Genomic DNA, 15,989 nt, shown 5'->3' with positions numbered 1-15,989 from the left:
TCATCTAAAGATTGACACTTGCTAAGTTGCTAGTACAGCTGTATTTGTTGTCCAGACTTTATTTGATCATCATGTGTATCTGAGAAGACTTCCTGTGGACCTAAGCTGTGTTGTATACATCTGATAAATCCGTGAGTTTCATATGCTAGATTCTTTGCAATATACAATAACCAGCAACGTTTGAATGTTTCCCTAATGAGGTCTACCACTAATTTTGTGGTTGCGAAGGGCAATTTTTAGAGGGAATTGTTTGTATGCTTCGCTGAAAATTGATATCCTGTGGTTTTTGGTGATAACGTTAAAATTGGAGCAGATTATATAACTTTAATTCATAATGCGAGTCACAAGTTAGCAGTTCACCATTACTTTCATCCTTCTTGAATGTCAATGTAGAGTCAAGGACTAGAATACTAACGATTACTGCGTGAAATGGGGTTGAAAATTATTAAACAAAATCCCATTCTTATTCTTTAATGGCATTCATTATCCACGTTAAAAAATTATCGATTTTTAAAATAGATTATTTGTTTATTAAAATTTCGGGATTTGGAGAAGATGAGTTTTCCATTTGCCTGGTCTTTTCGAGTGCTGCGTCTTCTCTTTGTATTCTAAAGTTGAGTGTAGGTCCTTAACTAACTGTAAATCCGACGCGCTGTTTGTCATGCTATTTTGGGCATGGGATGACAGACAATTTGTCATCACTGATTTGCGCCTGACAAATCTTAAGCGTGACCGCACGTCGTGTACAAAATGCGGTAGTGGCGGTGGTTAAACATCCTCTGTCAACTGCCATTGCAAATACCCGGATTGACAGCGTACGGTTGCATCGCGACTATAACTTTTTTTTCTTCGGAAATGAGTATTGAATAACATTAATATTTTCACGATGAAATTCTTCTGGATTAGCAAGTGTGTGCAAAAAACAGTGAAATCGAAGCAGAGTCAGGAGATTAAAATCCACCGAAGGATGGTCTTCATATGTTGAGCATTATATTTTTTGTAGGTAAATTTGACGAAGTGCATTCAAAGATTGTTTAAAATTTATAAAATACGTCTCTACATTTCGTTAACATAATACATTTGAGCACTATCAAATGTATCTGTGAAATTTGCATGAAAATAGAGAATTACGTTTTGGTAATTATCAATTTTGGGTCACGATGCTAATTGTGGCGATGCGAATTTTTTTAACCTGGAGACTTGATTTTAAATTAAATTTCATATGTGTCTCAATACATATTTGTCTAGGATTTTTTTTTGCTAGTTCACCTGCATACGAGCTTGGATTCAAATATATTCGGAATATATATTAGGTACATTCAGAATTAGTCGGTGCTGTTCGAATTGCCATACATACCTGAAGGTTTACGAGTAATATCTGAGGCTGTTCATCTACGTGAGTGTTCTGCCCGAGACTCGTGTTCGGGAAAGCGTGCAGAGGCTGCACCATAATCCATCACCGCACCACAATTAATGGCGGTAACTCGCTGACACGCATATGATGAGCAGCACCCGAAAACATGTTCACACTTAACCGTGGCATGAATGACTTCCTGTTCATTCTCAACCTTTGATGGGAACGACTTTCTGACTGTTCACCAACGAGGTTGAATTTTTAACTGCCTAAAAAAATTGTTTCCATGCTCTAATGTCCTGTCAGCCTACCGTTTTAGGTATATTTTTTATTGATGCAAAGTGTAAAATTGCTCCTGCGCCAACAAGATGCATCTTTCAGGGAGGCATATTTTCTGATGTAGACTTTCACCCTAGACACTGTTTCCGCAGATGTCCGTAGCCCATCAGTGGGCAAGCGATGCTAGCTGCGACGTTATTAACCTTGAAATTATACGATGTTGCTGAGAACCTTTATTAATTTCGGAAAATAACGTAGCACGAAGAAATTTTCCTATCATCATCACCACAAATCTATTGTTAACTTTCATACTTAATTACTCTATTGAGCTGTTAATACCGACAGCGGGCGCTTAAATTCTAGGATGCAAGATCTCAACTGCCCAATTGTGTGAAATTATTTTTTCAATATACGCACAATTTATTCCTTATCGGACTTGAATCGCATTTGCCTGAAACAAATATCGTTTCTATGTGTGCGCTCATGGACATAATGCCTCTAACTGAGTAGAATGTAATGGGACGATATCGTGTAAAGAAAATGACGCGATACAGTTGAATATTTCTCGTTTTAGTTCGTATGGAGTTTACAAACTAGCTAAAACTTTATAATAGTGTGGGTTGAGCTTGAATGCCATTATTGCATGATTAAACGGATACGAAAAATCTGCAATCACAATTTGAACAAAAAAAAGGTGGATGAAAGATAAATCTAACGAAATCAGTGTATTATACACGCTCTGATCGAATCAAAGGAAAACTGATTAGATCTAAGTAGCTTTATAAACGGAAAAGTAATCGGTGAACGTACGTTGTCGTGTGTTGGTCGGATAGTTTTTTGATTACACGAAATTTTCTGAATAATAAAGAAACTTTGCATTGAGTATATACTTGAGGATTGGAATATGTTACTATCGAACGTCCTCAACGCCTGCTTAAATCAAGCGGAGATGCATGATTCTCCTCATACTTTTAGCCGGTATTCTGCGGAAATTACAATTAACTAGATTCTTGTGCACGCGTGCTGTTGAGCGATAACGTTGTTAAGAACTAAATGCATTCAGTTCTTGAATGAACTGAACTGAATGCATTCTTCCATTCGGAATGCATCGTAGTCAAGAACTGAATTAATGCATTTTTTCTATGCGCACTACTAGACTGTAGAAAACTTGGCATGTGCAGCATTGCACGCAAGTGTCCGAAAGGTATTCTATCTCCTGATGAGGCTGTTTGTCTCCCTCCACGAAACGCTGCACTCGATGGGAGCAAAGATGTGAGAGGTATCTATCTTCTAGAGAAATGATGATGCAACAATTCGCATCCAACTAGAATAAGCGTGTTTGTAACTTCTCACTGGCTGAAAACATAGGTTTTCAAAAAGAATAAACTTTAATTTCAAATTATCGATGCGAATCGCTCAGGAATAAAAGTTGCAACTCACTATTGAACGTATTTTTAAAAGCAATACTAAGCGAACATCCAGCTTACCAGCTATGATTCCGATCGCTGTACTCAGTTTCAATTTACAATGATGGAGTGAACTAAATTCATGCATGTACTCTAGAAGGATTGAGCCTGAGTATTTTCTTGGGCGTTTTCATGTTTGACAAACTCTTAGACAAATTTTGAACAAATTCGCAGCTTGTCGCACCTGTTAACACAAACATTCGTTTGCTCACAGATAGACTATGTATATATAGGATAAACGAGCTAAAAGCTTCAGTCGAATTCCTGTTGCTGAGAAGTACCCCGTACATTATAGTGATTCACGGAAAGTTCCTGTTTTGTATTTCGCGCCAAGCAACCAGATGATGTAGGAAAAGGACAGCGAATATTTCATATGAAAAACATGGTCATGAAGTTGTGTGTCCCGCCTAGTCACTTGACACTGTGCATTGGACAAGTGAGCCGCGTGCGTTTGCTGTTCAGGGTGCTTTTTAATGACCATTTTATTATAACTACTCAATAAGCATTCCGTATGAATTACATATTTTCGAATAATGAACGGAACTTTTCGTTCGTCTTGAAATTATGAAGCCGGAATCGGTTCCACAATCGTCTATCATGTCGGATTCCAGAAATCGATCGATTCAGGTCGGAAATCGATTGTTACGTGAGTGAACACATATAGGGCAAGTTATCTGGAATCAATTGTTTACAATGACTGTCCAAGAACTCTACCTCATTTGAAGAACAACATACGCCAACAGCAACTTTTTTCAATAAAATTTATATTGTAATGATATCTTTACCAGTTCTTTTTGAAGTGAACTTTCAAATCAGGAAGTTTCTGTGAATCGCATGTACAGGGTGTTTCAGAATTAAGTAACCCTTTTAATTTGGTAATAAATAAAAAACTAAGAACGTTATGAAGTTGAAACTTGTTTTATTTAAAAGAAGAACATTTTCATGGTAATATTGTATCCTAGTTTTTAAATATATCTTTTAAATGCCCACCACAATTGTTTTGACAAAATAGGGCTCTTCTCTTCGTTGCTTTCATAACCTTTATTAGTGTTTCTGACGAGAGTGCAAATTTTTGATATCCGCAAATTTTCGATAAAGATATTTAAATGTGTTTTTTGAAGGATCCTTGTTTTGAAATGGATCCTGTAATCACGTTGAACTTCTGTTATTGACATCGTTATTGACTAGCGATAATTTTTGTTCTTTCTTCTTTGCTGTAGCGAATCATGATGAAAATTTAAGGCTTGATAATTAAACACAAATTTAGCAACTATACAGGATAATGACGTAACTATGATACAATATTACCATGAAAATGTTCTTCTTTTAAATAAAACAAGTTTCAACTTCATAACGTTCTTAGTTTTTTATTTATTAACAAATTAAAAGGGTTACTTAATTCTGAAACACCCTGTATAAACTAAGATTTTTTTGCTAATATAAATACGAGCGCATTGCTCAAAAGCAATTGACTAATTCTGCTTTAGTTGCATTGAAACTATTAATTGAAGTATTCAAAGGTTATACATGTAAAGAAGTTATTTGATAAAGGCATTTGAAGCCCTGTCCATAAAACATTTTGCTGTCTCGTTTTATAAATTTTGCTGTGCTTTGCTCATTTGTTGAACAATTAGATAGCTCGTGTATATAGGTCAACAGTTTGTGATAGTGAATTTTAATACGAGGATGAAGGCTGATAACAGACGTTCCAACTGCTACCTTAATAATTGTTTAATGGTATTTTTTAATGGTAATTGTTCAGATGCATCAATGTTTGAGACTGTAGTTACTCTATGCTATCGTTGCTGTTTTGCATTCCCCCTTTATTTTGTTTATTTTAAACTGAATTATTGTCATTGGATTATTTATTATTTGATTTATTGATAATATTTCTTTTCATTGAGGTGATTTCAAATTAATTAGTAACTAGTTGGATGGTTGAGAAATTTCCCGCCTTGAATCTGATAATTTATTGGTGAATCCGACGGTTCAAACACTCAAAAAGAGCTAAGCGGAAATCCAGCGGAACCATGACAACTACGTTGAGCTTTAGCTCGAGGCAATAGTGTTCTGCTTGGACTTTTCGGTTCGGCAACTTCACAAAGATCAATTTTTTTTAAAGTCTCTAGGATTGGTAATAAAAAATGTCTGTAATTGGCCAGTTCATTCCATGCTTCTTTCATATCAGTATTGTCAGTTTTGAGTGTCATGGACGTTCGGTAAAAGTCCTCGATTTCTCAATTAATTCAACCAGGTTGTGAGGACGTGTGTATACGTGGTGGTTCACTCAACCCGACTCTTTCTCGGTCTTAATGTTTTTTAGCGCTCTTCTTACTGGCCTTACTTACTGGTCAGTCCAATTTACATGCATCGATCGGGTGCCTGAAGATGTTTGGTGCAATCATTATTCAGCCAAGACTTGTAAGAATAGAAGTTAAGGCTCGTTAGAGACTCGTCCGTGATGGATAATGCCCACATAGATGATTCATTCAGGCTTGTCCAGTGTTTAGCTGTTAAATCATCGTGTTAATTTCTACTTCTCTGCTCATTATCTGCATGGTATTGCATATTATGGCATTCATCTAGCTGGTACATTAGGCTGCCTGCGGGCCAACTCCAAATTACGACTCTGCACGTACTAAAAAAGCAAGTTGAGGTCACCTTGATCTGCGATGCTTATCGAATGACCCTCTCAATCTTATTCCTTTAAGTTGTTCGTTCAAGAGGAAGACACACGCAGTTTGTACAAAGCTCCAATATTTACGCCGTAGGAAAGCACTGAGTTTGCAAGACTTTTAGTTGTTCCGTTATAATTTACGGGATTTTTCTTGAATGCATGCGTTACGCCTTCCAGCTCAAAGATACGCCTTCCAGCGAAGGCTATCTTTGAGATAATCTTGCATTTGGTCAACGTTTATTTATTGCTTTGCTCGCATTCGGATGCTCAACATTGATTTCACAGAAATCGTTAGATATTCTTTCGTTCATGGCGTACTTCGGACGAACCAAGTCTTAAATTTCTACCAAATTATTGCCAGCGGAGTGTTTGATGTATGCTCCATCTCGTAACCTATTTGTGGGTCTCTTGATTTTTTAGAATATTTTGTGGCATGTTTACAAAAAATGTTATCTCCATTCGGTTTCTTGGCTTTAAACTTTACTATATAGTCTTCGATTCCACATGGCTTCTGAGAATATTGTTTTGTCTGATAAATTATGTCTGGTTTGGGAATACTTTTTGTCACTTTGGTTTGTCAATTGAAAACAGAGGGTGTTATATCAAAGAAATTTTCCAATGTATTTTCTGCTAACTATTTTATTTTCTAAATTTAAAGCCCACTGTGCTCACACTTAAATATGATTAATTTATCTGAAATTTGTTGTAAACTTCCTCGAAATATTTCATTTATATTGATGAATGATTCAGTTATACTTTCTGTGCCACAAGGCACTTGTGCAAAAACTGCGGCATTATAGAAGGTTCGAAGTATGAAGTAAGGCATCAAGTGTAAGCTCATCCCTACAAATTTATGTATCAAAATTGTAGAGTAGAGTGATAGTATTATACAGTACTATATATACAGTAGTAACAGAAGTAAACCGTAGTATTACAGATACAGTACCTATTTTATAATATTAACCTGCAAAATTAAACATAAATTTTGTTGCATGATTGCAAGTTCCATAGTAGTATGTTAAACATATGTAGATCGTATTGAATTATTTCGAGGGCTGGTATGTTATAGTTCTATCAATTTTTTTATTCTATAATGACCGGTGTTGAATTTTTATTAACCGCAGGTGGCGTAGCGTTCAAGACTTTATTAGGAGGATTCGTGTAAAAGTTATCCTAAGAATGGGCCACTGTAAAAATAGTACTAAGAGGGGATGACAATGAATCACCTGATGCATTCAATATTAAACTTTGAATCAAGAGCACATCCATAGTTAACAAAATTACTAGTGCAGGTGGAAAAAGTAATCCGCAAAAATCAGAGTCGCCTATCCCTTCACATCACCCTAACTTATTACTTTACTAGAAACGTTGCACCGTGGTGCTGCCCCGTATACGTGGAGTGGTACGGTTCCCGCGCGTTACCGTATCTCACACGAGTGCTCGCGACCGTCTTGTTCCGAGTAGCCGTATCGCGGCCATAGCAATGCGAACATGCAGCCGTCTTGTTTCGCAGTCACTGCCGTAATGCCTCAGGGTCGATCCGACCGTAGATTTTAAAAGACCGTACTTCGGATTGCTGGCATCGTCTTCACCCTCGATCATGTTATTTCATGACCTTGACCGTCGTACTCGTACAGTATTAATGACGGTAACGATGACAATTTTAGCGTTGTGCTCGATACTTCAATGTCGTGCTTGCCGCAGGTTTATATTAGCTGAACGCCTCGCTGCCTCACGGCCAATTCACGGCTGTATTGTTCAAGTTGGCCGTACATGAATCTGGCGAAGTCGTGGACGTCTTGTGTAGTATCAAGTTCTTAGACAGGACCTGCAGAAGTCCTAGTTGTGTAAAGCTTTGCGCTGCCGTTGTTTCAAAACCCGCCGGCTGACGGCCGGCCCGTTATCCTACGTCTGCGGAGCTGGCTGTAGATCATGCCTACGTGAGGGTTACAACAGAACAAGCAGTTTTTGGCGCGAGTTTCGCATCCTTATATATGCAGGCATTCTGCACAATTAGGCCTACCGAATGCACCATTAATGAAAGGATAGGAAACGATGCGGTGCCATTAACGATGGTTCTAGGCTTCCCTTTTGGTCAGCCCTCGCGATGCCCTCCGTCGGTAAAAAAACTCCCATTATTTAACCCGTATTGTGGTGAAGTCATACGCTGACTTAAATTGCTTAACGTCGTTTAGTTCCTTCTTAACTTCGGCGCACACAAGCTACGTTCAAAATAATGGTATAAAATCAAATCAAAATTACTTTCTATTGTTTTAGAACGTGGCGCTAGCATTCCGGGTTCTCATATCTTCATGTATGATCGCCTCGCTTATGCCTGTCTGCTGCATCCATTGGTAACTGCCTTACGTCAGCCAGTTGCTCTCATTGTTTTGGTTACGTTGTTATGCGTCAGCAGAGAGACATGAATTTTTTCGATTTTCGCTGAATTTCTTCCAATATTCGACGTTCATCGACCCTGGCTTTTATTTTTTTCATTTAGCAACTCACAGACGCATCCAGAATATAAACAAAATGTATGTGGTATTCAGGTATTCAGGAAATGATCGAATTATATGCATAAATTTGATTATAGCGGAAGTGTATACGATAATTATTAACCTCGCACCTAATTATTGTCGCTAGAATTTTTTAAACAAGATTTTGGATAATGCAGAGCGACCCGCGGCTGCGTTATATTCTTGGTTGTATTTGTAATGAGTGCTGGCTATCGACCATCAGAGCCTGGCTTGGCTGACGCAGTCGATTTTAATATTCGCCGAATCGACGCATGCTTTATCCTGTGATCAACAAGAGGCTCTTCTAAAATGGGGAGCTATTCTTTGTCGGTCACGCACGCACTGTACGTCCGGTTATTGCTGAAATTCTGAAAAATTTGCGCTAAATTTTTAAGTCATTAAAGTGAAAATGTTCAAGTGAATCTCATTTGCCTGAGATTCTTATACCTAAATGTTGAAAAAATATGAGGATCTTTAGTGTATGGCACATCTTACGTGAGCGGCGCTTGAGGTGAAGCCGTTCGAGAACAGCATTCAGAGAGGTGATGACGGACCATAAAGTTATTTTTTGTGTGATTGTAGATTTGAAATAAAATATTCTTCTTTGAGTTAGATTAATTTGCTACGAACGAAATGGTATTGCATGGTCTCTATGCATTTTTTTGCGAGGTCTGTCATGTATCCATCTTGAGAAGTTTTTTTTTCTGCTTCTAAAGAGCTGTTGTATGGAAGCGTTTGCAGAATATTAACATGAATTTTAGAAGGGTTTATGTTCGTGATATCTTAGCACATTATCGTAAGCTGCCAATTGAAAAGTAATGTCAGTTTCGATTCGTTTGACGGCACGGTCTTGCCAGGAGTGCGACACTTGAGCTGAGATTGGTAACGAACATGTGTGATCGGTGAATGTAATTCTCTGAAAATTGATAGCTTGGGTGCGTCCATATACGTCATTTGACGTCATTGATAGCACAAGTGCTCTCTTGTAAGTCAGCTATACTGCGCCGTGACGTGCAGAGTGGCCTCAGTAGCATGGAGGAGTAGCCTAACTTGGCCTCTCAGAGTCTTGACTCTCAGTCTCAGAGTCAGACGCTCAGTGAGTGCCTACAAGTCGTGTGTGATGGTGCGTGTCACTCCGGTCCAGCTTGAACAGCGTTACCCCTTCCTGTGTTGAGTGCTTCTTCGGTGCATTGCAGTCACGCTAAAAGGAACTCACGCTACACGTTCGTGCCGAGAACAGTTGGCTATGAGTGATGTGAAAAGTCGGTTTGTGTAGATTCGTTTCGTGCGTTTAAATGTCTTTCAGAACGCGTATTGTTCATATCGACCGATGGCGAGGCGTGATGTTCACTTGCTGAAATACTTCTAGATCTAAAGACCGATTGTTGCCAATTGACTTGAGGAAGGTGATGCCCTGTCGAATTCGATTCTCGTGCTGCTTGTAGACATAAGTAGTTTCGAATTGAGTAGCTTTTTGGGTACTGCACAGTAGCCTGAGTTGGAAGATTCAATTACGCATTCATGCTTCTGGAGACGTTATTCTAGGTTTCTCAAACATTTGAACGACTAAATGTATTTTGAAATAAGGTTTTACCATGATATGTTACTATTTTGTTATTAGTAAAATTAATGGCTTGATAATAGGTATCAAGCTTAATATTAATAGGCTTGATAGGGGATAAATCCAGCAATCAGTCCGTCCTGCAGAATTATCAATGGATAAAAAAAGATTATACGATTATAATACTAAAAGATTATACGATTATACGTACCGTTACGTTACGTATAATCTTTTATTTGGAAATTTGCAATAAACCCACAGTTTGATGCATTTGACGGGTGAAGCATTTGCGTTCCTTCAATCCATGAAGGTCCCTAGCTTAACTGAGTTTGAAACCTATTCAATATTTTCATGTTTAAATATGCAGCATAATCGTTTTTACCTCCCACATTATTCGGACTAATATTAATAGTGTTTCTCAACTTCCTCCCCCGTTGAATAAAAAGTTCCTTTCAACGGGTCTTGAAAATTCTCAACTGTTAGTTTTCCAGCATAGCATTTCATTTGCAAGTCGATGAACATCGTACAGTCACGGCGTCTGTACAAAACTTTGAACTCATTTATCAGGACTTAGAACACGATGAGTAGTTCACGGGATGGCACACATACACCTCCCATACACGTGACTGCGGCCGAGGGCGAGAAGTGCTTGGTGACGTTGTCACCCGGGTATGACACTTACCAGCTCACGCTGCTGCTACCTCTTCCTACTGAGTACGATTCCGCCAGTCACGATGATCTGTCTGCTGACGAGACATATGAACTACCTCTGCAAGAGTCTCCTCCCGCTCAGCAGAAGGTACAAACAAATAATTTAGTCTCTAAATAATATTGAAAACTCGCATATTATATCTTCACAAACTTTGTTTTAAGGGCGTGAGTGGAAGGGGACTTTAACGCTACGTAAGACCTTTGTTTCACATGGAACGAAGACGACTCTAATTTTGCAAGTGCGCGATTTCCTGCAAAATTTGTACCGTATTTGTGTTTCTATTCTAGGTATTTGTTGAATCGAATGCACCACATTGCAGGCCATCTTAATCTCCATTAATAACCTCGAATTAAGAATACCGTCGCTAGTAAATTTCAGAACTCTGCCTATGTCGGTTACATTCTGCTTACTATTAAAATATTATTACTTTAGATAAAAAATGTCCCGTGTTACTGTAGTGATATAAGTGCGGACACGATTTTCCAGTATAAGGGTTTCAATTATACTAATTTGTGGACAGTGTACACTAGCAGTTGAGTTGGATATCCTGTTATATGTTACTCAAAGGCAATTGAAATACAATACGACTCTACAGGTATTTTGACGAATTTCAACTTCAGTTTTTGTGATAATATGGTTCTGCAATATTAATTAATACAGAATTATTACGAATAAAATTTGCCTGTTCCCACCTTTATAAATCAGCATTGCTTTCGACTCCTCGTAATGGAAGTAATTACCAAGTCTGTGCATACTCGTGGAGTGAGGAGATGAGTGGAAGAGTGCAGAGGAGTATTAATTACTTCTTGGGCGGTTGCGGTGTGAAGGAAACTGTGCAGCACCTAATTTTGTTGTGTGAGGTGTTTGAGAATTGTGAATTGTGATGTGTGAGAGACTAGATGAGAGGAAACGGGCGATGTGTGGATTCCAGTAATTGTGAGTTAGTCACAGGGAGCAGGTGTGACTGTGACTCATGGTGACATGAGATATTTTTGGATGATGAGAAAGAAAGAAAAAGATTCGGTGGACGACCTGGATTGATTTTCGATGCTTGGTGAGTGAGATTAGGTAAATAATTGAGCACCAACATTACCAAATATTTCGCCTTGATTCCTATTTCAGGATGTATTTATATTTTGAATGTCTTTTTTTTTTGCAACAAAAAAATTTTTTTTTGCCGTAGGTATCCTGCAAAGCCTAACACCACAATCCTCAATATTCTAGTTTTGGATGGTAATTTTGGTCTCAAAGAACGTCTTAAGTCACATATATAATCTTGGTTAAATATATTTCAACTATCTGAGAGGTATGGATGTATTTTAATTGTCTGGGAGGGAAGTGTGCTGCTGTACTCGTTGAATATATGACTATGAGCTGACCTATGTATGCTAAGGTCTGACCTGGAGGTCTCCACGCCCCCAATTCCAATACCAGTGAATGGAGGAACGTCTAACTTCATTAGATACCATATTTTCTTCGCGTGGGTGGAATTGTCTATGACAAATGACCGGCACTTCTAACTTATACAATTCAATTAATAATGTCAGTCATGTATTCACCACTCCTGTGATTTGTAACACCTGTGACGGCACGCTTCCTTTTGCATAGTTATGGATTGTGGTGCACAGGAATCTCAAAATTTATCATCTGTAAATTTCGGATGTTGCTTCATCCGTCACGTCCCTCTATTACCTTCTTTAATATATTTTAACTTCTGTAGTTCATTCTGTTAAGTTGATAAATACGCTATAACAGTGACGAAAGAATTATTAATTTAGTAAATTTTTGCTTTTATACCAGAGAAACAAACAGATACCAGTAGCTGTTTTTTTATTTCATGGCAAATGTCGAATGAGTTTTTTTTTTGCAATTTTGCCGAATAATTTTAACATTCTCGCTACATCACTACTCATTTATTTACAATGGTGTATATAGTATTCGTTCGCTTGAAAAGTAATTCTGGTGTATGATTATTTTTTTTTGAAGCGATGGCTGCATGTAATTATTTTTCTAAACGGTTTTCTGTCCTGGTATAATTCAATTCTCGAGTCAAACGCACAAACTCGATGACCAATGCTCACATTTGGGTCTAAGCGCATATCGTTATGATGATCTTTTGTTCTTTCGGAAATGATATATTTCATTACGGTGATAATGTAAACGCGTGTGAGTGCCAAATAATTACATTGCACCATCAGCTTTAGGGCAGGAACTTTACAATGAATATTTACGATCAAGTCACATGATAGAAACTACTCCAGTCTTGAGCTAGTATTTTTTACTTATATGTCGGCAAGAAAATGAAATATTTGTGTTGTGACCTGATCCGACATACGGAATTTGCTCTGACATGTGTTGAGTGAACTGACAAACTAATCTGCTTCATAATTCTCTGTTTCAAGCACATACGTTTTTCTCTGCAATGATCATCATTAGCGATTGTTATGGTGATTAAAAAATTGAGTAACTGATAAATAAGAGTGCTCAATTGCTTGCTTATTTAAAAAAGAACTTGGACAATTTATTGTAATACAATAATTTCTCAATTGATCATCAATGCAATCATCTCAACCCTACCAATAAATCGCCTAAAAATTGGAAAAATCAATAGGTGATATTTCGTAATAGAGATTGATAATTTACATATAGCTTGAAATTACGCCAACTTAGATTTTGTCTTCCGTTGATCAGAGCCATTCTGTCGTTGGCGTCAGCCATGTCGTAGTTGAATCGCAAGTTAGGTTATACCAGCGCGCCGTCTTTCCTGAAGTCGTTCCCTCCTTATTGGGCGCGGAGCTTAACGAAGCTCCGCTTTTATAGAAGCAGCGTGGGCGTCCGTAGGTTCTACACTAGGCGATTTTTTGGGACGATAAGCCTAGCTAGACGGCACGTGGTAAATCTTTCCATTTTTTAATACTTCTTGATTTTAATAACCTGGAAATATTATTAGGAAGGAAATTAACTGGCGTAAGCTCATCCATTGCTCCTATTTGAGCATGAATCTTTACATTTCAAGCCGTGCACCTTAATTTGATGAATCGTTTGTTCTGCTATGACCCTCCATACTTCGCCTGATATCTTCTATAGGTGTGAAGTTCGATGGGTTGTTTATTTGTATTGATGAGGTCCGTATGTCTCTTGTAGCATATCTAACAGTTCGCTTCATTATCGCTCTAAATTTCTTGATCACGAATCAAGTGCAGTAATCTCAGGCTTGGGTCTTGATGTGTCTCGTGTTAGGCCATGTTTCCTGCGGTTGGCAAGTCATGCAACTCGTTTTCAATCAGGTAATCTCTCGAAGAAATTACTCGAACTTCTTTTAAATGTTATGCAATCATGTTCAGCGATGGTTCTTCAGTTACTGATTTGATTTTGTCAAATAATAACTGTAGCCGGCGTGGGTTATTTTGCATCCACTATGGGGGTTGGTTCATACAAACAGTTCGCTTGTGGTGCACTCTGAACTTTTGCTGAGGCCGGCATGCAGGTTATTAGGGACTGTCAAGATAATTTCATTTGAATAATTCTGTCAACTCTCGAGCATTGAACTTGCCCTGTGCTCGCAGAACATTCATACATGATTCGGCTGTGTCTGGTATCATCTACTAAAGTGTGCCGCCATGATGTACATAGCATTTTTGAATTTTTTTATCGTAGCCTAAATTGCGCTGGCCATGCAACGAAGGAAGACTACATTCAAAAGGCTATTTTTTTTTACTGAAGCGACTGGTGGTCCAAGGCTCGATGTTAAAGCTCCCGCCTGTTGATCCAGGGCTCCTAATGCATGGTGTGCGAGGTCATAAATCATATCTTGCACTTCAGCTCCTAGGGTCTCCTGATTCTATGAAGCCAAGGAAAATCAAGTCAGTAATTAGGTCAGCATCATTGAAGTTCTTCGCCTTGGACAGCGACTCCTGCTCAAGTTAATTCAACACCTTAATTGATATTAATTTTAGTTAATATTTCTTCACTCGAGAATTCTCAAAATTCCATATTTTTATTAAAAAATGAAAACTAACGATTGTTTTTATTAGCTCCCCGTACATCTTTGTTTCAGCCTGTTATTTTTTTGTTCATCAGTTCACTTTTCCCCATGACTTGTTCTTGATGTTTGCCTTTTTAGCGGTGCTTCAAAAAGCGCCGGTTTAGCTTGCCGCATGCGGGTTATACGAGTCTCTCTTATTCCTGTATGATCCCCGAATATCCTGCTAGAGAAACAATGGGAGCAATTAATTCTTCACGTCATGGTACGAGTGATCCGCTACCTGCGACTATGTTGTAGTTTCCTTTTTCCTATCGTTTAGTTTTTGTTAAGATTCTAAAGCAAGGGATGCGATGATTCATTAAACCGGCTAATAACTGAAGCACTTTTCATCGTATTTTATTGCTGGAAATTTTATTTGCAATACAATATCAACGAAAGCGTTTTTTTTCTTTTGCAGACATCCAACTGGCGTAAAGTGAAGAATGTTGTTCAGTGGACGCCGTTTATTCAGACGTACAAGAGACACAAGTATCCTTGGGTGCAACTCGCTGGTCATCAAGGTGAGCTCTCGATTTTTGTCACCTTTTAACCTAACCTCATAAACTAAGATCATTTGAAGCGTACGATGAGTTGCTTAAGCTTATTACCCTCAGGTTGTGATTAAAGTTCTTCCAATACTCTTGTTCGATTTTACTTAAACTGCGTGGAAGCATATTCCTGAAGGTGCAATTTTGTGCTAACTTTGACACTTCTAACACGCATTTAATAAAATGTTCATTATTTATGGTACTTGAGGTTCGTATCTTATCGCGGAGCTTATCGGCCTTAAACAATCTGTTACGGGAAGCATGTTATCAGGACGACGTACACGTATTCCTTTAACCTACCAAAGCTCTCTTAAATCGTTCATCTTTTGAATTGGTTTAAACTAACTCGAAATCGTATAAATGAAAGTTCAGCGTTCGTAGGAGCTTTATATGTTAATACCTAGGTTTTTCGTTATTTCAACTGTTGGTGCTTTCAACGGAAATATTTGTAGCAATTGTGTTGGCGCTTCGTTGTCTCCGTTTTTCATCAACAATCGATTTAGATGTTTGCGATGTCAGACAAATCTTTCACAGTTCTGTACACCCTGCGACTCAAGGTGTCGCTTATCTGTAATGTAGCGCATAGTGTCAATGTCGCACGTCTCTCGGTCTTATCATTTCTTGGAGGAGGCGCACTCGACATGACGTTGTATTACCGAAAAATGAAATAAAATTTAATTCGAGTGACTATCTGACGTATGTTTGTTGTTTGTTCAATTCAGTGCGTCAGTCGTCGAATATAATGCGTTGCCATGCCGGGATTTAGTGGGTGGCTACGGCGGGCGAACTTTCGTTTGTCAAAGCAGTTTTTCACGTGTCGTTCGCGTTAGCTGTTACTCAAAATTATTTTCT

The 15,989-nt window shown here is 38.2% G+C and overlaps 1 protein-coding gene across 3 annotated transcripts in view; it reads left to right on the top strand.

The window, feature by feature from the left end:
- LOC108680845 (inositol-trisphosphate 3-kinase A) overlaps window positions 1–15,989 on the top strand; it is a 115,654-nt gene that overhangs the window by 85,852 nt on the left and 13,813 nt on the right. For 2 of the 3 annotated variants that reach the window (XM_018169761.2, XM_018169759.2), the window contains one exon: window positions 15,008–15,110. In XM_018169761.2, coding sequence (XP_018025250.1) covers window positions 15,008–15,110 — 103 coding nt within the window. Of the gene's footprint in view, window positions 1–10,233; window positions 10,653–15,007; window positions 15,111–15,989 lie in introns of those variants that run through there. The other variant, XM_018169762.2, reaches the window with a different exon arrangement.

The sequence above is a fragment of the Hyalella azteca genome, unplaced genomic scaffold, assembly GCF_000764305.2.
Source record: "Hyalella azteca isolate HAZT.00-mixed unplaced genomic scaffold, Hazt_2.0.2 contig10761, whole genome shotgun sequence".
Classification (NCBI taxonomy): domain Eukaryota; kingdom Metazoa; phylum Arthropoda; class Malacostraca; order Amphipoda; family Hyalellidae; genus Hyalella; species Hyalella azteca.
Note: the sequence above shows the minus strand (reverse complement) of the source record. Positions and strands in the feature narration are given on the sequence as shown.